The 25,937-nt window shown below is 34.2% G+C and overlaps 1 protein-coding gene across 11 annotated transcripts in view; it reads left to right on the top strand.

The window, feature by feature from the left end:
• LOC123516497 (protein phosphatase 1B-like) overlaps positions 1-21,340 on the top strand; it is a 142,980-nt gene extending 121,640 nt beyond the window's left edge. For 5 of the 11 annotated variants that reach the window (XR_006678202.1, XR_006678203.1, XR_006678204.1 and 2 more), the window contains exons 10-11: positions 10,963-11,141; positions 19,652-21,340. Coding sequence is in view for 5 of the 11 variants with exons in the window: in XM_045275881.1 (XP_045131816.1) it covers positions 11,451-11,510 (60 nt within the window). In the remaining 6 variants the exon portion in view is untranslated. Of the gene's footprint in view, positions 1-10,962; positions 11,142-11,450; positions 11,533-19,651 lie in introns of all 11 variants that reach the window. The other 6 variants (XM_045275886.1, XM_045275882.1, XM_045275879.1 and 3 more) reach the window with 3 other exon arrangements.
• The last annotated feature ends 4,597 nt before the right edge of the window (positions 21,341-25,937 follow it).

Genomic DNA, 25,937 nt, shown 5'->3' with positions numbered 1-25,937 from the left:
TCTGGCATTGATGCGGAGCGCGAACACTTACATAATTTTTTTTTTCTTTTCATTTAGGGAAGCTTTGATGTGTTTAACAATAACTTTCTTGAACAACAATAGTGTACACTAATAGTCTGTGTTAGAATTAGCCATTACCAAACATCTGAGCATCCCATCATCATCAAACATCTGGTATTTTACCGAATGAAATGATGACGCTAGTAGCATGGTTGATGAGGTAGACACTACTCTGAATAATCAATGTTAGCTGCTCGTACATTGCAGCTACAATCACATCAATAGTATTTTCAAGAAGTAGGAGAAATTATGGAACAGAATACTATAATAACTCTGTTTCAAGGGGGTTGGCACTTGTCCCCGTGTCGCAGGCAGCTACTCATATAAAATGTTGACTAATATAAGAGTGGCATTTCATTACATGGACAAAGATATGATGAAAAAATTTATCATACGCATGATACGTCCAAGGCTGGAATATGCAGCAGTGATATGGTCTCCAAGCTCTAATAAAAGGCTGGAGGTGGCTTTCCATCGTCTTGAGTCAGATGAAACAAAAATTTTAGTCAAATTAAGATATATGGTTTCTAATTAACACTTTTATAATAAAATTTATTTTCTTGTTAATTGGATTGATGCTATAATCTCAAATCAATAGAATCTTGATAAGATGTAAATATATTTGTATACAGTAATACTCCACTTAACGAAGGGATTACGTTCTTAAAAAGACACTTCGTTAAGCGAAACTTCGTTAAGTGAACCGATTATAACAAGTTTAACCCCTGATTTGAACTTCCATTGAGAGTAAGCAAAGCAAGAACTTAGCCCTGTTAATGGGCCAAATATTTAGAATTAGTATATAATGTATTGTGTACTTGTAAGTGTATCTTTAAGTACTGATAACGAGGTCGCTGTGCGACTGATACAGGATAACCTAGATGGACCCTGGTGGCCCTTTGTTATCCTATTATTTATGTTATGTTATGTTAAGAGTGCATCATAGTACAGTAAAAGGTTTAATGAAAGTAAAAATTATGAAGTTAAACATTTAGGTAGTTTAATTTAAGTCATTATAATGTACACTAATGTATGTATGTATGTAACTTTATAATGTTGATGATCTTAACTTTATGAAGGAAGGGAGAGTGAAACGGGAAATACACTAACCGGCAACCTGTGGAATGTAAACAAAGTGCGCATCATGGTATAGCATGCAAAACTTATGTACCACAATTCGACAAGGCTTTCCATTTTATCCATTGTAGAGTCACGAATTCGGGTGGTTCTTTTAGCTTTCAAGTTAGATGCGGTCTCACCAGCCTTCTTAATAGAGTCTGCTGACTTGAAAATAGTAGACAGTAGATGGAGTCAAGATGGTGGCAAGCAATGTTATTAGTTTTCTGGCCTCTCTCTTGTCTGTGAATAATACCCAGCTTCACTTCGAGAGTAAGACACTTCCTGGTCTTCTTAGGAACGTTAGGCCACATTGCAGGGTGTTTTGGTGGAAAGTTGAACTGGGGAAGATGAGCTGCTGGTGACGCTGTTATGTTTTGACTGGGGAGTGAGTGGTGCGCGTGATCTTGATCTTGATCTTGATGCTACAGGTGATGCAGAATTTCTTCTGAGTCAGGCCTTTGTATCGGCAGCGCCTGTGTTGTCCACGAGAGGCTTGATCTTGATCTTTATTCTACAGGTGTCTCAGGATTTCTCCTGAGGCAGGCCTTAGTACCAGCAGCTCCTGGTGTATTCAAAACCCTGTCAGCTTGCATGATACAGTGGGGCTTTCAAATTTGGAAAAAATTATCTGGATAAAACTTCATTAAGGCGAGTTGGGTGTTCGTTAAACGAGCAGATGGTAGTAAAACGAAACCTTCTTTGTAGCGAAATTTCGTTGTGTGAACCTTCATTAAATGGGGGTTGCCTGTACTGTATAAAGTTAGACCAAAAAGTCCACATAACGTACAACCACATCCATTTTAACAAATTTGCCGGGTGAGGGACCGAACGCCGCATCTTCGCTGTGATTGGATGGCTCCCTGCCTCTGTCTCTAGCGTGTAGCCACTAAACTCTTGTACCACTTGTAGCCCAATTCACCATATATTATATTATACAGTGCAGTATATTATTCATCTTAGCATTTTACACCACTTGATATTGTGTGCAAATTGTTAATGAGAATTATTCCATTAATTGTGAATAAATTGTGTCGTACTTGAAAAATAGTGGTGTTCCATGTCAAAACGTTTATCTGACATTGGCTCAAAGCTGTAAACCCCTCATTTACTGTAACTTGGTTGAATTTATACCAGAAATACGGTGTGCTCTATGTTTGCACTTTTAACCCTTAATTACTTTTCGTCTGTTACAGCGGGGAAAAATCACACCTCAAAAATGCTAAAAATATTTTTTCCTTATAAAAGCATATTTCTTTGTGTTATTCTGAGTACAACGATGTAGTTTTCAACATGTTATGACCTTTAAGAGCAAAGTTATTGCACATAAAAGAATTCTCCTCTAACCCATGGCAGAACCCACCGCTAAGAAATATCCCCTAAGATTCGATAACATCTCTCTCTCTCTCTCTCTCTCTCTCTCTCTCTCTCTCTCTCTCTCTCTCTCTCTCTCTCTCTCTCTCTTCTTTTGGGCATTTGAATTTGATGTAAAAGTAGGAACTTTTGCACTTTCATGTCAAGAAAATGCAAACTCACTTAATTATATGAAATGATGTGCAAAACAGGAAAAGAAAAAGAAACCACATATTATTACACAAGTATTGTGGATTTTTATAATAATTGGAATCTGGCAACTCTTATTAGCAATGGGATTCACGTGACTTGGCCGACAAGCACAGTCCTGTAGAGGCAACCATGGGTGACACACCAGCGCATTGCTGGAGGGGAATAGGCTATGTGAGGAGGTTTATGAACGTCGCTGTGAGGGATGGTCTCTGTCTCCCAGATCACTATCAGAATCACTACTGAAATCTTCACTTTCTTCTATCTTACTAAAAAAATCAGTCTTCATTATCACTGTCCTCAATGTCATTATCTAGTAACACTGACATAACATCACTCGGAGTACCGTTTCCTCCCTCCGGGTCACGGGGATTGCGAGATGTTGCCTCGAAATGGGAAAAGATGACTTATTGTGAGGGAACATATGTCTCAAGGCTCAAGGAGGCGAGCGAGAACAGATGCCAGATACCACCACTTGCCCCAGGACCAATAGTGAGGGGGAGAGATTCAAAGGTTTAGCATGGAAAAATCATGATTCAGGGAACGATCCCCGCCTCTCTGCACGCAATGCTACAATTGTCCCGAGACGATCACCGTACTTTAAGGGTTAAGGGTGCAAATCTTTATTTGAAGTGGAACTGCGAATGTTTGAACAAGTGTATTATTCCAATCTACGGTTCAACTGGGGTAGATAAGTCAGTGTGGCTGCGATAGTGTCAGCTGGACCCGCAGTGTCCATTGTCCAGTGTCCCAGTGTGTGCTGTTGAGTGATTACTTACAGTGTTGTTCACAGTAGATGGAGATGTCATATATTAGAAGATCCAGACACTAGGTAGGGACTTTACTTGAATTCTCATGTTTCCATTGTATTGTCATTTTCTTCACAAAAAACTTGGGGATACTTGGTTATTAATGGTACAGGTACATATATATAATTTTTTTTTAACCCATGTGATATGTTGGGTACCAGCCCAGAACGCATCCCCCATATTTCCATTGTTTCCTATGGGAAAATTACGTCTGCTTAACGAATTTTCACTCTACGAACCACTTTGACATCCCCTATCCTGTTCGTTAACCCCTTCAATACGGTGATGCCTATGTAGGCGTCATGAAGCCCCAGTAGCAAATACAGTGACGCCTACGTAGGCGTCATATTCTTTTCTGAGCTTTCTTCAGTTCAGTTGTCCCGTATAGTGTGTTGGATACCAACTACACACGCCGTATGCTGTCCTTGAAATCCTAGTGCTCCTCCCACCATCCTTGTCTCCACCAATCACTAAAGATAAGCTACATGCGTCCCACCTTGTGTCTAAAATTACCCAATGGCATAGACTGTTCCCATCTCTCTCTCTCTCTCTCTCTCTCTCTCTCTCTCTCTCTCTCTCTCTCTCTCTCTCTCTCTCTCTCTCTCTCTCTCTCTCTCTCTCTCTCTCTCTCCTCTCTCCCATCTCCTCCTCCCCCATCTCCTTCCTCCCTCCCTCTCGAAAGATAAGTTACATGTGTCCCGCCTTGTAACTTTCGTGAAAACACACACACACACACACACACACACACACACACACACACACACACACACACACACACACACACACACACACAGGATAAAGAGCTCCAGAAATTGAAAGAAAGGATAAAAAGAATGGAAGAAAACGAAACTAGGCTAAGAACCGAAAATGAAGAATTAAAAGTCCAAATAGCGAACTACAAGAAATTGATGGAAGAAGGACTCGGTAAAGCCGAGAAAGAAAAAGAAAAGCTAAAAGATCTAGTTAACAAAGAAGAAGAAAGAGTACAAGATGTGATTAAAAAAGAAGTACAAGCATGGAGAATCCAAGATAAGAAAGACAAGGAATCATTTCAAGAAGTATTTCAAGAACAGTTAAAAGAAAGAGATGAAACTATGACAAGCAAAATGATAGGAGTCCTCAAGAAAAAAGAAAATTTAGTAAGAGAAATTGCGGAAAAAAAGAAGAGTGTAATTATTTTTGGACTGAAAGAAAAAAATGTTAAATATAGACCAAGAAGGGAAAAAGACGAAATGAAATCAGTAAAAGACCTACTAAAACATCTGAATGAAGAGGAAGTAGAAGAAATCCATAGAATGGGACCATATCAAGAAGAAACAGTGAGACCAATTAAGATATTACTAAAATCACAAGCAGCAGCAGAAGAAGTACTATATAGAAAAACAAAACTCTGAGAAACAGAAGGTTGCAAAGATATATATATATATATATATATATATATATATATATATATATATATATATATATATATATATATATATAAAGAAAAATAGAAACGAGGAGGAAAGGAAGAGACACAATGAACTGGTGGCAGAAGCAAGAGAAAAAATAATGAAAGGTCAGAGGAGGAGAAGAAGGCATTTTTGGAGAATTATAGGAGACAGGATAAGGAAATGGTATATAAAAGAGAAAGAAGAGAAAAAATGGAGCAAGTTTAACTAAAAATGATAAGAACAAGAGATTAAAAATGATGTATACAAACATAGATGAGATTTTATCTAGTAAATTAGAATTAAGAGATTACATAAAGAAAGAAGAACCAGATATTGTATGCCTGGTTAAATGAGGCAATAAAAATAGACATAGATAAAAGGTATAATATATGGAGGAGAGACAGAGTGGGTAAAGGAGGAGGAGGAGTCATGATGATGTTAAGGAAGGAGATAGTGGTAAATCAAGTGGAGTTTGGGGAAGGTATGTTAAGGTACATATTAATAAAAAGGAGTTAACAATCATTGGAACATATGTGCCACCAAAAACAAACTCATGGACTAACCAAGAATATAGAGACATGATAGATGACACAATAAGGAGTCTTACAAGAATCATTAAGGAAAAGTGATATTGGTAGGAGATTTCAACTGTAAGGAGGTAGACTGGGAAAATTATGAAAGTGGTATGGGGGAAGATGCCTGGGGAGATAGATTCCTGAACCTAATGATAGATAATTTGATGGTCCAAAGAGTAAAGGAAAACACAAGATTCAGAGGAAACGATGAGCCGGCAAGATTAGACCTAGTTTTTACAAGGGATATACCAATTAACGATGATATAAGATACAAGTGCCCATTGGGAAAGAGTGACCATGTAATATTAGAAATGGATATAGAAGAAGGAAAGGAAGATAGAGATGAATCATACAAAGGAGACCGATTAAATTACAGAAAGGCTGATATTGAGAATCTCAAGAACTATTTTAAAACGTAAACTGGGAGGAGATGGAAAACTCATTAACGGTTCAAGAGAAATATAACTTATTTTTGGAAATATACAAAACTGGGGTCAGGGAATATGTTCCGAAATATAGACCTAAAGAAGAAGGAAAGAAAGATTGGTTTAATGCAAGATGTGCTAGGGCAAAGGAGAAACGAGATGGAGCATGGAAAAGGTGGAGAAGAAACAGAAATCCAGAAAATAAGGAAAACTTCAAAACAGCAAGAAATGAATATGCTAAGGTGAGAAAGGAAGAAGAAAAGAACTATGAAAAGGACATTGTCGAAAAATGTAAGGAACAACCAAAATTGTTCTACAGATTCATAAATGGAAAAATAAGACAAAAAGAAACAATAGAAAGGTTAAAAGGAGAAAACGGAATGGTGGAAGACCCAAAAAGTATGGCAGAACTGTTAAATAGTAAATTTCATGAGGTCTTTACTAAGGAATCCAAATTTGAAAGACCACAGGGTAATAGAGACTGTCTATATGAAAGAGATTAAAGTAACCAAGCTTGAAATAAAAAGTTGATGACGGAATTGGATGAGGAAAAGGCAATGGGACCGGATGAAGTCTCAGGCAGAATACTGAAAGAATGTAGGGAAGAACTAGCAAGTCCAATATACAACATCATAAAATGCTCAATAGAAAATGGAACAGTGCCAGTGGAGTGGAAAAGAGCTGAGGTGGTTCCCATATATAAGAGCGGAAGGAAGGAAGAACCTTTAAATTACAGACCGGTATCACTAACTAGTGTAATATGCAAGATGTGTGAAAAAGTAATAAAGAAGCAATGGATTGAGTTTCTTGAAGACAACAAAATATTATCAAATAGCCAATTTGGTTTTAGAAAAGGTCGGTCATGTGTGACAAATTTATTGAGTTTCTACTCTAGAATAGTTGATAAAGTACAAGAGAGAGAGGGATGGGTTGACTGTATTTATTTAGATCTAAAAAAGGCTTTTGATAAAGTGCCACATGAAAGATTACTATGGAAGTTAGAGGAGAAGGGTGGCTTAAAAGGAAGCACATTGAGATGGATGAAGAATTACTTAAGGGGGAGAGAAATAAGGACGATAGTTAAAGATATGAAGTCCAAGTGGAGAACAGTAGACAGCGGAGTGCCACAGGGGTCAGTATTGGCACCAATACTTTTCTCGTATATATAAATGACATGCCAGAGGAGTGAACAGCTACATAAATCTGTTTGCGGACGATGCGAAACTGTGCAGAGTCATTAAACAAAAAGAGGATTGTGAAATACTACAGGAAGACTTAAACAAGATCTGGAAATGGAGCAAAAAATGGGAGATGGAATTCAATGTGGACAAAAGCCATGTCATGGAAATGGGAAAAAGTGAAAGACGACCAGTGGGAATCTATAAGATGGGAGATGGAGTAGAACTAGAAAAAGTAAAAAAGGAAAAGGACTTGGGAGTGACAATGGAAGAAAATAATCAACCGGTAAGCCATATTGATAGAATTTTCAGAGAGACGTATAATTTGCTAAGGAATATTGGAGTAGCATTTCACTATATGGACAAGGAAATGATGAAGAAATTGATAAGTACTAAAATAAGACCTAGATTGGAATATGCAGGAGTTGTGTGGACTCCCCATAAAAGAAACACATAAGAAAATTAGAGAGACTACAAAAATGGCTACAAGAATGGTTCCAGAATTTAAAGGGATGGCATATGAGGAGAGACTAAAGGCAATGGATCTACCAACCTTGGAGCAGAGAAGAGAGAGGGATCTGATACAAGTTTATAAATTGATTAACGGAATGGATGAAGTGGATAATGAGAAACTGATCCTGAGAGAAGAATATGACTTTAGAAGCACAAGATCGCATAGTAAGAAACTAAGGAAGGACGATTTCCGCAAAGATGTGTTGAGACTTGGAACAGTTTGAGTGAGGAAGTGGTGTCAGCAAAGAGTGTACATAGTTTTAAAGAAAAATTGGATAAGTGTAGATATGGAGACGGGACCACACGAGCATAAAGCCCAGGCCCTGTAAAACTACAACTAGGTAAATACACACACACACACACACACACACACACACACACACACACACACACACACACACACACACACACACACACACACACACAACACAACAACAAATTTTCTAATCTCTCTCTCTCTCTCTCTCTCTCTCTCTCTCTCTCTCTCTCTCTCTCTCTCTCTCTCTCTCTCTCTCTCTCTCTCCCTCCCTTCCCTCCTCCCCTCTTCCTCTCGAAAGATAAGCTACATGCGTCCTGCTTGTGTCTAAAATATTAGCAAATGTCTCTCTCTCTCTCTCTCTCTCTCTCTCTCTCTCTCTCTCTCTCTCTCTCTCTCTCTCTCTCTCTCTCTCTCTCTCTCTCTCTCTCTCTCTGAAGAGAAGCGTCCACTTTCCTCTTCGAAGGCGATATAGTGACTAAAAAATAGCAGCATAATACACAAAGACGACAAGTATGACAAGCTTGCACGAGTTTTCCGCTCGCGGCACTACCACCTGTATATCATACAGGCGGGCTTTTTTTAACATCCGGCGCGAAAGGGTTAAATGGAGTATTGCTGTATATATATATATATATATATATATATATATATATATATATATATATATATATATATATATATATATATACACACACACATGTACAGGCAACCCCCACTTAACGAAGGGATTACGTTCCTTCGTTAAGCGAACCAATTATAACAAGTTTAGCCCCTGACTTGAGCTTCCATTGAGAGTAAACAAAGCGAGAGTGCATCATAGTACAGTAAAAGGTTTGATGAAAGTAAAAATTATGAAGTTAAACATTTAACCAGTTTAATTTAAGATTAAGTCATTATAATGTACACTAATGTATGTATATGTTATAATCTTGATTATCTTAAATTTATGAAGGGAGGGAGAGTGGAGCAGGAAATACGCTAGCTAGCAACCTGTGGAATGTAAACAAAGGGTGCATCATTGTATCGCATACAAAACTTATGTACCACATTTCCACAAAGCTTTCCATTTTATTCATTGCAGAGTCACGAGTTCAGGTGGTTCTTTTAGCTTGTAAGGAAGATATGATCTCACCAGCCTTCTTAATAGAGTCTGCTGACTTGAAAATGGTAGACAGTAGATGGAGTCAAGCCATGGTGGGAAGCAATGCTATTAGTTTTCTCGCCTCGTGTCTGTGAATAATATCCAGCTTCGCTTTAATGAAGTTTTATCCAGGTAATTTTTTCCAAGTTTGAAAGCACCGCCGTATCACGCAAGCCAACAGGCTTTTGAATACACCAGCGCCTCTCGAGGACAACACACGCACCACGCATTCCCCCTGTTCAAAACAATAACAGCGTCAACAGCATTATGGCTTCCCTCACTCAACTTACCAACAAAACGCCCTGCAATGTTGCCTAGCGTTGCTAAGAAGACGAGGAAGTCTCTTACTCTCGAAGTGAAGCTGGATATTATTCACAGACACGAGACAGGCGAGAAAACTAATAGCATTGCTCGCCACTATCTTGACTCTACTGTCTCTACTATTTTCAAGTCAGAAGAAGACTGGTGAGACCGTATCTTCCTTGCAAGCTAAAAGAACCACCTGAACTCATGACTCTACAATGGATAAAATGGAAAGCCTTGTGGAAATGTGGTACATAAGTTTTGTATGCGGTACAATGATGCGTCCTTTCTTTACATTCCACAGATTGCTGGTTAGTGTTTTTCCTGTTTCACTCTCCCTCCCTTCATGAATTTAAGATCATCAACATTATAAAGTTACGTACATACATACATTAGTGTACATTATAATGGCTTAAATTAAACTGCCTAAATGTTTAATTTCATAATTTTTACTTACATTAAACCTTCCACTGTACTAATGCACTCTCGCTTTATTTACTCTCAATAGAAGTTCAAGTCAGGGGTTAAACTTGTTATAAGCGGTTCGCTTAACGAAGGTTTTTTTAGGAACGTAACCTCTTCGTTAAGCGTGGGTTGCCTATATGTATATATATATATATATATATATATATATATATATATATATATATATATATATATATATATATATATATATATCTCCAACTTTAGGGTTTCTGATGCAGGCCATGCTTTTGATGCCTCTAACTCTGCTTTTTCCATCTTCTCCCTGTCTAACAATTTGTGTGCGCATGACGTCATCGTGTCAAGTTAACTCGTGTTAAATCTAATAAATCTTGTTATTTAATCTTATCTCATTAAATATCAAATCTCGATAAATTGAAATCACATTACAAGTTACAAGTTTCTGTTCTGTTTAGGATTTATCATATTTTATTCTCTCTCTCTCTCTCTCTCTCTCTCTCTCTCTCTCTCTCTCTCTCTCTCTCTCTCTCTCTCTCTCTCTCTCTCTCTCTCTCTCTCTCTCTCTCTCTCACTAATTGTGCCAATGTTATGACAAGTATTATTGAATGAATGATCTTTTTCTTGTTAAAAAAAATATATATTGCCCTTATTGAGACCGAAAAAGGTTCCCACTTCAGTAATGTGAATGATTTCTCTTACATATGAAATAGGAAAACTTTGTGATAACCCCAGTAGTACAATAGTTGTAAAGTGCTCAGATAGGCTGAGGATATTAGGCATAGTAGTTACATATATTGTTTGAACTTTGATGAAGATAATCTGAAGTATTGATAAACATATAAGCATATACAGCTTCTACAAAAATAATGTTTATAAGATCTATTTCCAAAGATTAGACAATGACTATATTTGAATTGACTTCTATATTCTCAACTCTATCAGTCATGTCTAGACACACACACACACACACACACACACACACACACACACACACACACACACACACACACACACACACACACACACACACACACACACACACACACACACACACACACACACACACACCTAGATAAATACATATTTTGGAACAAATGTTGTAGGCTGATATCACTTCTGTGTGGTACACATTGCCTTGTTCAGGATAACATGGAAGAAGTTGAGGATTATGGTGGACTGGTTGGTAATTTGATGTTCCTCCCAAGTACATCCATGCAAGACAAGCTAGCCTCCATTTTGGAAATCTCCCGATCCCGTGATGACTCCTCTTAAGAATGTTGGTGATGATGCAGGGTTGCTCAGGGTTAGGGTGGGGGTACAAGGTAAGATCAGTGTTCTTAAAAGTTCATGTTTTGTGAATGGCATGAGTAATTTTGATAAATGTAGTGCTGTTTTTTGCGAAGGATTCCATGCTAACTTAGAAAAAAGAAGTGTTCTTATATAGATAATATAAGAACATCATTACATATGTGTGTCACTCTTTAAATGCCAAAGCTGTGAATTAATATTGCTTCTAGAAGAACCAAAGGGGTGCATTGTAATCAGATTTACCCAGCCTTCCACATTGAATTAAGCTGGGGCTGATTTCATGTGTATTTTCAACACTGAATGTCAAAGCTTTTGCTTTACAGCAGGAGCCAGGGATATGTTGGCTTAAGAAAACCAATAGGAGATTTCTGCTAATGAAGTGATTTTGAACAGCCAGTTTGGAAAGTGAGTAACAGGCAAAGAAATAATCTTGCAAATTTTTGATTTAATAGTAAATGTATGATGGTTATTGACAAGAGAATTACATATACTATTATATAATGAATTATTCAAAATTACAGTTTTTGAGCTTGATCTTCACCTTCCTTCATTGGCCTATATATGTGTGTGTGTGTGTGTGTGTGTGTGTGTGTTGTGTGTGTGTGTGTGTGTGTGTGTGGTTGTGTTTGTGTGTACATTATATGTACATAATACAGTTTGATGAACCAATAAATATTTTTATTCATGCCACAGTTTACTTTATATATATATATATATATATATATATATATATATATATATATATATATATATATATATATATATATATATTGTTATATAAATATATGTGTATATATATATATATATATATATATATATATATATATATATATATATATATACATTAGATAATAATTACATTAAATAATAATGCATGATTATTTTGCTACAAAGGTGATGGAAATATTGTCTGCATAAGCAATAAGCAACCATTATCTCAATGTAATAGTATGATCTTTATTCATAACTAATTTTTCTTATGACATTCTTGATGTCAGATTTTCATTAGTTTGGCAGAGAAATTAGATTTGCTTCTATATGTTTAACAGCACTGCTATATTAAGACTGCATACATTGCTTCTGGGACAATCTTGCTTCATGCTATGTATGGTGAATTGCACTTCACAGGATTAGGCTTGCTGCATTTGACACATTATTTTATTTATTTATTTATTTATTAATTATTTATTTATTTGCTCATTTGTTTAGTTTTTCACAGTAGGTTTCATTCTCTTTTGTTTTCCCAATCAGTATATAAACTTAACAAAATTTCATTCATTAGACATAAACATATCACCTGCTTCATCAATGTTTTTTTTTTTTTTTCCTCCATAATCTTTTTTATTAATATCCTCACTAATTTCCTGTTCAGATGTTATTGCATAAATACTTGTGGCATCCCATTATATCATCATCCAGATTAGAGGCTGTTGAAGTTGTGAATATGATAGTGTAAGGTAAGGACACCATCCTACTCTACCCTTTTTGGTTGTATTTATACAAAATATGATAGTCATCATCACCACTCATATATAGTGGAACCTTGGTTACTGAATGCCTTCTGTTTTGAACAAATTGGTTTTCTAACACAATTTTGAACTTATAATTGCTTCGGTTGCCATACCATAATTCAGTTTTTAAAATAAAGTAACTGATTTCAAATATTAAAAGACAAAACAAAAGTTGCCATTTATTTATTACTATTTCATAGTTTCTATAGGATATTTCTTCGGTGTTTATGTTTATATATTTTGAGGGAAGAGTGTAAGGCAGTTATTCAGTCTCTGAAGTGCATAAGTTGAATGTGATCCCAGTGAAGAGCCTCAATCTACACAAAGTTTTCAGCACTCGTAGTAACCCTGAGCCACCTCTGGCTCACCCAATACCATCATTACTGCACAACATCATTTTCCCAGTAGTTTTTTCCCTGCAGCAAGATGTCTAAGTGTTATATATATCTTTATTTTGGTGGTGAGTGAGTTGCTCCTGTCTGTCACTTTATAATGCTTCCCTCACTAGATCTGTAACAAATGGAATACCTAAATGGTCTGGACAATAACTTTTGATGAGTCCTGTGTCACTAAGTAAATTCATTACACCTTTTCTAAGTTGAGGATGTTGTGAAGCAGCCATCATGGCAATGGGAGTGTCTGTCATAATCTGTTAAGACAGGTTGGATGGATATTCAGGAATGGATCAATCTGTTTAACATTGATTCGTTTGGAGAAATAGCTTTGGCTTTTCAAACATTTTTACTTTGAACAACATTCAGGAACAAATTAAGTTCAAGAACTGAGGTTCCACTGTATTTATTATTTTCTTGAATGGCAGTGGTTGTCTTTACTTTTGTTCATGTGTTACCCACATTGTGACAATACTGATGGCATTGTCTCATTCATTTCTGGTGAAGATGAAAATAATATTTCCTCATCCTCCTGGTTGAGTTAGTATTTACAATAAGTGTGGGGTTCAAGTTATATAAAGAATAGAGCACAGAAAATCCCTAGTCTTTTAATTGCAACACATAGCAATGAAACAACATGCAGTTAGATACATTTTGAAGATAGTTTACATTCAGCTAAGTTCTCAGACATTAGACCTCACCATTTGCTTTTTTTTTTTTTTTTTTTTTTTTTTTTTTTTTTTTTTTTAGCCAGCCTTATATTTATTGCATGTTTTAACTGGTTGCCTGTATCCTTGCAATTACTCTCTCTCTCTCTCTCTCTCTCTCTCTCTCTCTCTCTCTCTCTCTCTCTCTCTCTCTCTCTCTCTCTCTCTCTCTCTCTCTCTCTCTCTCTCTCTCTCTCTCTCTCTCTCTCTCTCTCTCTCTCTCTCTCTCTCTTCCATAAGACTACTTTAATATTATTCCCTTTCTATCTAATGTCTGTTGTAAAGGAGTACTGTAGTACTTACATATGCACTTTGAAGTTCAATTGAAGATTTTATTAAATTTGTGCAATGTTATTTTCATAGTCAGGGAGCAAAAATATCTTGCAATAATAACTCTTATACTGAATCATATCTTAATTTAACCTACTGTAAATACTATTGTATGTGACTATTAAATTTCAAGATATGTAAAATTATACTACAGTGGAACTCTGAGTTTCGAGGGCCACAATCTAAGAGTAATTGGAGATATGAACTGTTTTTTGGTTAATTTTTTTGCTTTGACCAGTGAACCAAAATTCACATTGGGAATTAGCTAAAGGTAGACCAGTGATAGTTGGTGCAGCAAACACCCAGCACCCTGCCTCCACTGTACGGTTCACATGTTCCCCACTCCATCTTGGAAGTATTTTTCATGTACCAATGTTTCGTAATTTTGTGCTGTTATTTAGCCAAATTTCTATTGTATTACCATGGGTCTTAGGCAGGTGAGCAAAGGATAGTGCTGAGAAGTAAAAGCAGATCATGTCCATTGAATTAAAGCATGAAATCATAGAAAAACATGAGTGAGGTGTGAAATAAAAAAAAAAAAATAGCAATTAAGCAATAAAGTGAATCATTTGAACAAAAATGACTGAAAAAAGCACAAAATAAAACAAACTCCTCCCATCTCCTCTGCCCGGTGCCTACCTCCACCTTCCACCTCTACTAGCATCTTCTATTAGCCTAAGTTGTGTGATCTCCAAGGTGAATATACTTTATAAAATCAGTTTATTTGTTTACATTCTCTTTTGTTATGTTTTATCATGTTTTTATACAATATTTATTATTTATAAATACCCTTTCTAGAAACACAAGTAAAAAATTTTTTGAAGTGTTTTTGAGAGGCTGGAACAAACTGATAGCATTTCAGTTAATTTCAACGGACAAAATTTATATAAGTTACAAGGAAATTGATATATGAGCTCCATTATGGAACAAATTAAACTCATGACTCAAGGTACCACTGTATTTGTATTTCATCCACATACTGTAAAACCTCCATGAGTCAGCATGATAGGGGCTCAGCTTTTGGCAAAATGATGCTTTAAATGAAATAACCTTATTATCATATTGTAATAGAAGACAAAAGAAATGAAAATATCAATACAAACTGGGAGAAAAATAGAATAGGAAGACCTAGTTATAGTATACCAGTAGATGATCAACTGGAAGAAATAGATAGAAATGTATATATATATATATATATATATATATATATATATATATATATATATATATATATATATATATATATATATATATATATATATATATATATATATATATATATATATATATATATATATATATATATATATATATATATATATATATATATATATATATATATATATATATATATATATATATATATATATATATATATATATATATATATATATATATAAGTGTGAAGACAAGGAGAAATGAATACTTGAAAGAACACAAGAAGAGTTGAGAAAAGATGATTGTGTGAATGATATAGTAATTACTATTTTCCTCATAAAACAAGTATCTCTCTCTCTCTCTCTCTCTCTCTCTCTCTCTCTCTCTCTCTCTCTCTCTCTCTCTCTCTCTCTCTCTCTCTCTCTCTCTCTCTCCTGGGTTGTTTTTATTGATACTTCCTTGGATATTGATAATGCCTATATATATCTCTTAACACAGATATACACTTCCACTATTGTTAAACTTTGATTCTCTCTGTCAGTTTTTATTTTTTTTATTTTTTTTTTTTCATGCCATGTACAAACACACCACACTTCAAAATTTTCACAAGGTATATCCATGAAATTTCACAAGTGTTTTCACAATAAGATGAAGCTGATATGTGATGGAGAAAGATTACAGTGGGATTGGTAAAAATATTTATGAAGCTATGGGTCGCTTAATCTATGTAAAACCTTTCTATCATAGTAGGAAAATCATCACCATAGTAGTGCATAGGATAATACACAATATTATTGTGTGTTACATTGGTCCTATATGCTAAATTTCATTATAAAAATGTTTGGGTAGTCACATACAGAATAGCTCTTGTATACTTGCACATTTTGTATATTCCTTTGATTCTAAGCATGATTTTGCTTTTATACATTCACACCAGATGCTTATTTAATAAAGGAAAAATTATTTGATTAATAGAAAAGATTCTATTTTAATGAGAATTGATATTATCCCCTTGTACATATAGGAAGAAATCTTACTGTCATACATTAAATCATAAAGTTTAGTTCATTGTGAATAACCAGAGTGAGTTTAAACTAGCTTGGCAAGGGGATTTGGTGTTTGACCTTAGGCCTAGATGTTCAGTGCTGTTGAAATCATGTGTCTACAACAAATCTCTCACAAAGCAGAGAGATATGAGAGTTTAGGAGCATAACAACATCTGTGACTGACCAATAAATGGTCTCAAAAACAGATACAGGAGAGTGTGTGACAATAAACAGGATTTGTACAGAAAAAGTATTCATCATGACAAATGTATTATGATGACTGAAGAATCTATGGGGAAAAATAGTTGGTTCCAAGCAACCAGAAAATATAATAATTCCACAATTTTTTAAAAGAAATGCATAAAAAAGTTAGCACATTTGCACAATGACAGTTGAGATAATACAAATATGTAGTATAGTAGCCTATCAAGTTTTGCACCTAGTCCTAAATTCTTACCATCCCAAGTTTTGTGTTGGCTTGACAAGTATCAGTTACATTTACTTACTGTGTGTGTCACATGTAGACAACAGAGATCTACCCTCTCTCCCCCCCTTTATCTCTCTCTCTCTCTCTTTCTCTCTCTCTCTCTCTCTCTCTCTCTCTCTCTCTCTCTCTCTCTCTCTCTCTCTCTCTCTCTCTCTCTCTCTCTCTCTCTCTCTCTCTCTCTCTCTCTCTCTCTCTCTCTCTCTCTGAAAGTAAGAGCAATCCTGAGCATTGCTGATTAGAAGAAGACTGATTGAGAGTGAAAATAGAATAATGTTAAAATAGAATTAGGTAGAAGAGTGAAAAAGTGAAAAGAGGGAAAAAAAAAATTTAATAAAATGAATTAAAGTGAGATTTAGAGTGCATTATCACTCCACATATCTCAGACAGACAAAGGGGAGAGGAGGTGAGGGAGGGAGTTTTGAAAGGCACGATGAAAGAAGGGAGAGGGAAAAGGAAAAAGAAAATGAAGGAATGGACAGGCAATTGATAGTGAACGGCATTTCACACAGATAGCGAGTTAGTCTTTCAAGTTTGAGTTTATTACGATTATTATTATTTTTTTTTTTTTTTTTTTTTTTTTTTATTATTTCAATATTTACACGAGTGGCGAGTTTGTTATCCCAGTTCCTTATCTTGAATAAAGATTTGTAAAATTTCCATGCATCATTACTGTATATTGTCACATACCTTACTGTATTTAGTTGATAGGTAAAGTTGCACATTCATATTACAGCATGGAATGTTGTTCTGGATGGTTGATAATTCAGTATACCTAGTCTTTCCGTTCATAATCATCAAACAGTATGGCTTGAATAGTGGATTTGGCAGCTTTGTGTTGATCAAATAATATGGTATCACTGCCCACTTACCAGTATGTCCATTCATTTTTAACCATAATATATCTTGGATAAATATAATTTATTAAGAAAGTTATATGACTTTGTGATCACCCTGCCATTATCTTTTACTTTTTTTTTTACCATATAAACAATGATTTTTTGGTAGCATATTGATTGTGTTAACTGTTTTTTTTTTTTTTTTTTTTTCTGAAGTTATCTGTAATAGAAAAATATTATTTATCAAGTTGCAAGATATTTCACATTTGTGTTTTAATCTCATTAACAATGACAGAAACAGCTTGAAAGTTTTGGCAGATTTTAAGTAGAAAATAAGACATCACATTAAGTATTGCACATTATGGTCAATTACCCCAATTTCTTTTGGAGTAACTTAAAGGGTGGTCGCTGGATCCCATTATGTCAGTGACCTGCTTGATTTTTGTTGACCTATCTTTGGGTTCTTATCACATTTCCTTCATGTTGGTTTGTGATCTATTCATGATATTCTGTTCTTTTTATGTGAAGATTTTTCAAAGCTTTCACTTTTTGAATTATGCTTATTAATCTTTTAGGATCATACTGCATATGTGCTGACAAGATTTTACATACACATAATTTACATGTGTTTAAACATGTTAGCTTTTGATGAAGTAGAAGATGCTTTCTTTTACTTGCCAATTACCTTGATGACAATAATAAGCTAGTTTTATTAGTATTTGGAAAGTTTCATGTTTACATAAGTGAAACTTTGTCTCACAATGGCAGCACACATAGTAACATAGTTATTGTAATCAGATGTTTGCTTTTTAGATACCTTCTTAGGACTTTGTCTTTTAGATTCTTTACATGGATTTTATATTTATTGTGTTACCGTATAGCATGTAATCTCATTAAGAATATTATTCTTAAAGCAGTGATTCATATTATTATCTGTGGATAAACTTGCCCAATCTGTCCATCCTTGTTACTTCACTATTACAGTTTTTCTCATGTCTATTGCTCTATTTGTGACACGGACTTTCTCAGTAGTGCTGCACATTCATTTTACCTTAGTTTTTTTGCTTCCTTGACATCTAATGGACCAAGATTCAGTACCATAGCACATTGCACTTTGTATCTATAGTATGCAAATTTTATTTATTTATTTTTTTTTTTTTAATGCATGAAACCTTGTTGTTTGGTTACTGTTGTTGTTGACGTTACCCTTCTAACTTTTCTTACTGAGCAAACTTCTGCTTGTTATGTTGTCCATATAACAAGAGCTGTTATTGGGTTCCATCCATGGCACTAGCATTTAGTATCCATTTAACACAAACTTCAAGTAAAATTTCTTATTTTCAGATTATGTTGTCCAAAGGAAAATTTTACATCTTCAGTCAACATTAAGTGTGAAGTTTCATCTCACACCCATTTTGTACTCTGCATGTGGCAAAACATCACTCCTTGAAACTTCCACCTTACACTTTTTTATTTACTTAAGACATTGCTATAAGAATAGGATGGTTAGAATATCAGATGACTACATTCACAAATTTGGCAGAAACTGTAAAGACATCCTGATGCAGAATGGGTCTTCTCTATACACATACACATGCTTATTAGGGTATTTTGATTTTAGAGTTTATGTTGGTTGCTGTTCATTCTTCAAATCCAATGTTTGAAAGAAACTTTAATCCATACCATTTAATTTAATTGCTCGAAAGTGGTAACCCATTGTATATAGTTACCAGCTCTTTTATATATTAACAAATTAAAACACATGTACAGAATATTTGTTATTAACAAGACTGTTGAAATTGATTACCAAATTAAATTCAGTAAATTCTCTAAATTAGTTTTTGGATCAGTAAATATTTTAAGTGAATGATGCTGCCTACTTTAAATTAAATGGCTTAATTACTGTGTTTGTTTCTGAAGAGTGTCTTTCATTTTCATATATTTTGTGAAAAAAAGAAATGCTTTAATATACTGTGATTAGCTACCATCATAACAATTGTTACTGTAGTGGACTCAACTTCTTTCCACTGTATAACTCTTTACTTTTTCTTTTACAGGATAATGATGCCTACAGTAGTGATTGTTGCACCTAGGGTCTCCTGATCTTATCACCAGCCACAGCTACCCAGCGGTTAAAAAAAAAAAAAAAAAAAAAAAAAAAAAAAAGATAAAAAAACTTTTAAAGTGTTGATGTGCTGATGTTACAGTTTATGCAAGTGTGCAGAAGCATTCAACAAACAGGTCAAGTTCAGTGATGAATTGACCTTGGGTGAAGCCTTAGTGATGCTTTTACTCACCATTGCATGACTAATCTTGGTCATGATACATTAATGTTATTTGTGTTAATGGTGGGGAAGTCTGTGGGAATGTTTCCCTGGGTTCTTAATGATGATAGTTTGTAATCCGGGCTTACTCATGTAGCTTTCTAGCTGTGTAACTTATTTACTTATCTGCCATGAATTTTTGTAAGAAAACCCAGGTACGTATTACCTATGATACATTAGAGAACCCAGTTGTTCATTTGCCAACTACTCCACTGCATGGCTATGTCACGGATCTGAGAGGTGTTATTAGAAGCAGAAAAAAAGTGTGTGTAATGCTGTCAGGCCTGAGGCTTCATATATGGTTGATGAGTCACTGACTTGCCCTAAATATTTTTGCAGTCAGATGTGCTAGTTTCATAATGTGATAGTCGTAATGCTTTCCCCTTCCAGACAAAACTTAGTATCACCTGTGAATCACTGAGTGTATAGAGCCAGTCCATTTTGATATATATATATATATATATATATATATATATATATATATATATATATATATATATATATATATATATATATATATGTGTGTGTGTGTGTGTGTGTGTATGTATATATATCAAGGTCATAGTTAAGACTGAAATCTCGCAATTATTAATCCTTACTGTATGTTTCGGTTTATAAGGTAACTGATCTTGTAAAAGAATTTAGATTTTCAAGATAAGTTGAGTTTTTTTTAGCAATTTTCTCTGTATTAGATGCTGTCCTCTCCCTTAATGGTGCATCTGTTCAAGAGAAATGAGGCTTCAACTGAACCTTTTACGACTGTGAAGGCATGACTGCTCTTGAAACCGAATGAATCTAGTTCCACATGGATGTTCATGGACGGTTTCCCAAGTTATTTAGTACTCATAACATACTACCCACATCACCATTATTTATCTATTTAATTGTATCAAAACTTGCTTCCAGAAAATCTTTATCTCTGCACTTTCTTGTTAGGGAATATTACATTTAGAAAATTTATGAAAACTGAAAATTTCACAAAATTATCAAAATATTTTTTTTCTAATACTGTCAATCATTAGTAATACTTTTTTTGCATAAGTAAAGGCTGTATCTCAACTTTTTGTTTAAAAACAAAAGAACATTACTTTTGAAAATAACATATTGATGCATTTCTTCTTTACTGTGTGGGTTATCACATGTGTTGCATTATTTCCATTTTCTTTTCATGCATGTAGTTAACAGTAGGAAAATTCTTGTAATTTCAACTTGTGTTTAGTATGATAAATTTGGCACTTCTTTTGAAAAATTACATCCAAGTATTGTATGGACTGGATGAGGACCTTATCAGTGCTGGCCTAAGTTTTTGAGAGGAAATATTCATGCCACCTCTCATCTCCATCTTATGCCAGTATTCCTGCATTTATAAAAGTACTTGAAAGATTAATTTTTGTCTCTCAAAACTTATGAGCTATTGGAAAAGACACAGGCACACCATGGAAAAAATAAAAAGCCTCAATACCTGCTAAGCCTAGTAGTCACAGTAAAATGAAGAAAGACTGGCAAAGTCTCTCACTAAACATACTGTATCTTTATTACAGATCTTATATTTACACTAATCACAGATTCTTTACCTTGCTGAGAAGGGAAGTCACCACTATGACACTAACACAGCAAACATTGAGTTTTGACAATCCTGCATATAAGTAATGTGTGTGTGTGTGTGACATGTGACTCCATGAATCCTATGTGACAACCATGCATGAAGTTGCCTATTTTCTCTCCTTTTTTTATCCATACTTATATATATATATATATATATATATATATATATATATATATATATATATATATATATATATATATATATATATATATATATATGTATATATGTATATATATATATATATATATATATATATATATATATATATATATATATATATATATATATATATATATATATATATATATATATATATATATATATATATATATATATATATATATATATATATATATATATATATATATATATATATATATATATATATATATATATATATATATATATATATATATATATATATATATATATATATATATATATATATATATATATATATATATATATATATATATATATATATATATATATATATATATATATATATATATATATATATATATATATATATATATATATATATATATATATATATATATATATATATATATATATATATATATATATATATATATATATATATATATATATATATATATATATATATATATATATATATATATATATATATATATATATATATATATATATATATATATATATATATATATATATATATATATATATATATATATATATATATATATATATATATATATATATATATATATATATATATATATATATATATATATATATATATATATATATATATATATATATATATATATATATATATATATATATATATATATATATATATATATATATATATATATATATATATACATATATACACACACACACACACACACACACACACACACACACACACACACACACACACACTAAACATACACCGCATAGTGTAGTGGTTAGCACGCTCGACTCACAATCGAGAGGGCCGAGTTCAAGTTGCGGGAAGCGGCGAGGCAAATGGGCAAGCCTCTTAATGTGTAGCCCCTGTTCACTTAGCAGTAAATAGGTACGGGATGTAACTTGAGGGGTTGTGGCCTTGCTTTCCTGGTGTGTGGAGTGTGTTGTGGTCTCAGTCCTACCCGAAGATCGGTCTATGAGCTCTGAGCTCGCTCCGTAATGGAGAAGACTGGCTGGGTGACCAGCAGATGGCCGAGATGAATTACACACACACACACACACACACACACACACACACACACACACACACACACACACACACACACACACACACACACACACTGTGCATAACATAACATAATGTGCATATCTTTAAGGAAAAATTGAATAAATGGAGACAAGGCACTATGTCCCACTCGAGCCCTGTACAATACAACTAGATAAATACACACACACACACAAGATTCTTCTTTACATACAAAAGATGTGAATTATGGTGGTGGTCATTATTGGCAGGTAGCAGAAGGAGTTGGAGCTAGAGTACTTGACTTAATTGTTCATCATCATGTTATAGATTTTATTTTACTATGGAATTATAAAAAAAAAAGCCATAAATTTGAGAGATTTATATTAGTCTTCAAATAGCATCTTATAAACCGATGTATATGGTATTTATTAATTAATTATAAAAGGAGGCTCTCAGTACTCAGAATGTGATTCCAAGATGATTTAGGACTATACTTAGGAGGCACACTGGAGGTTGCCACCACACAGGAGGCAAAAGTGAATGTTACAAGGCATACACAAGATAAGACAGGGATTACTACTGTGTGGTGCCATTGATGGTGTGGTGCTTCTGAGTACTGGCCAAGACTGTCTCTTGAAGGAAAGTGTGTAAGAATATAATATGTTAATACAGTTAATAAGTTTTATGCTTTTCTCTGCATACACCTCTTATTTCATCTTACTTTGAAGTGATGTTTATAGATAAAATATAAGACTGAGGAAACCTTATGTTCATAGTTCTTGTGAGACTATGTTCCAATAGTATATAGGCTTCATGCGCCTGTTTTCACAAGCCTTTAGGTAGGTATTTGCCTGTTTGAAAAGCAAATAACTTACCTGACCTGAAGCTTGATACAGAGTTTAATATTTTCATTGAAACCATTATTGAATAGTTCAAAGTTCCTTAGGCAGTGGATATATCCTCATGAAGTTGGTCATTGCCCAGGGCTGGTGGGCTATGCAGTAGCTAGAAAAGCTCCTGTGTTACTTTCTCATTGCCAGTAACAGCCAGATGGCCTTGACTTACCTAAGCTCTGACACCTGTCCAATATCTCATGGCTTAGAAGTATTTCAGCTGCCTTGTATAAGAGGGAAATATAGAATTCTATTTGGGCATCCTTGATATTGAGACTTTTTGCTAATGAATTTTGTTTATTGATGAATTCAATCAGTCCTTTGATATAAATGACAGAGTTATGGAAGATGAGCTTTTAATCTGTTTGATCTCTTCTACTCTTACCCTTATTACATGGAATTCCATTAAGATGTCTATATTTAAAAAGTTTCAACTTTCTCATAAAATGTACTGTTGTTTTGGTATATCCCATCTTTATTGTTGTATTTCTTCTTTTTCCTCAATTACTTCAATGATGTATGTTTTATGTGTTTCATCACAAGACATGAGGTATATCTTCTTGTGAAGAAGGTTGCCTGTTTGTAACTTTGATATGAAGTGTTTTTAGTTGTGGGAACCTTCATTTTGTTCTTCAGTCCACTAATTACGCTGGCATAATTATTTATTTATTTATTTATTTTGCTTATTTATTTATTTTCTTTTTGGACATGTTGGTATAAGACAACAGAATGATAAGAAAATTAAAAGTGTAAAAAATTTTAATGAGGAAATTAAATGACTATCACACACTGTTGGACATGTCTCTTGTTAAATATTACATAATGACTTAATTATATTTATATTGTTCCATCATTCTTTCATTGTTCTAATGCCCAATACTAACATGCTTGTCATAGAATTACAAGCTTCATGCCCACTTCATGGATATGAAGCTTCCTTTGCCTATGTTCTGAATTTATGCATTGTATGGTCCACCTCCCAATACTTCATGTTTATACTATCTTTTACATGAAGACCTAGGAGACACTTTTTACTCACTCACTAGTTATTTTTCTCATTTTTCCTTATAGTAATTGAGGGAACTTTAAAAAAGAAATAGGCATCTACAGACAGAGTACATACGTTTAACCTGTAAATTTTAGAAGGTTAAAGGTGAGAAGGTTGATCACTTATATATGCATTGAAGTACATAGATGGCTAACACTTTGCTAACCCTATAGCTTTAATCTCATGTTTGTCTTAAGTTTTTAATCTATCCTCAATTGAAAAATTCTTAAACATCTGTCAGTTCACAGTCTTCAATCTGATCGCCAGTGTGGCTTCCATCAATTTTGTTCTACTAGTGATCCAGATTTCCTGACTGAATCTTGGTAAAACTTTTGCTGTTGCGTTAGACATATCAAAAGCTTTTGATAGAGTCTGGCACAAAGCTTTGATCTCCAGACTACCCTCGTATGGTTCCTATCCTTCTCTCTGCAACTTTATCTCAAATTTCCTTTCTGACAGTTCTGTTGATGTGGTAGACAGCCACTGTTCTCCTAAATTTATTAACAGTGGAGTTCCTCAGGATTCTGTCCTGTCACCCACTCTCTTCCTACGCTGATGATACCAATACCACCTTACACTTTTCCGTGTCTTTTCAGAGAAGAGCAACCTTTCAGGAAGTTAACAGATTCTGCAGGGATACCACAGAACACCTGATTTTTTTTTTCCCCACTCTCAAGATTTCTGCTTGGGGCAGTGAAAACTTTGTAGTGTTCGATGTCTCAAAAACTTGATTCCTCCTCTATCAACAACCTTCCAAACAATTATCCCCTCTTCTTTAGTGACATTCAACTGTCCCCCTCCTCTACATTGAATATCCTTAATATGTCCTTTACTTATAATCTAAACTGGAAACTTCACATCTCATCTCTTGGTAAAACAGTTTCTATGAACCTAGGCATTGAGGCATCTCTGCCAGTTTTTCTCACCTCCCTCAACTGCCTACTCAGTACAAGAGGCTTATATGCCTATGTATGGAGTAGATAGGGTGGAATCAAAAGATTTTCCTCTTATCACTTCCTCTCCTTTAACTGACTGTCTTTAGCATCTTTCTCACCTCTGGAATGTTGCATCTCTTGCAGTCTTGCTGCACAACGCTTTCCTCTTCCTCTCACCCCTACCCTGTCCAACTCTAATGCAAGAGTTAACATAACATAACATAACATAAATAATTGGATAACAAAGGGTCACCAGGGCCCATTTTTCTCTAGTAAACTCTGAGGAATTCCCTGCTGCTTCTGTATTTCCAACTTCCTATGACATAACTCTAT

This window comes from Portunus trituberculatus, chromosome 41 (genome assembly GCF_017591435.1).
Source record: "Portunus trituberculatus isolate SZX2019 chromosome 41, ASM1759143v1, whole genome shotgun sequence".
NCBI lineage: Eukaryota > Metazoa > Arthropoda > Malacostraca > Decapoda > Portunidae > Portunus > Portunus trituberculatus.
Note: the sequence above shows the minus strand (reverse complement) of the source record. Positions and strands in the feature narration are given on the sequence as shown.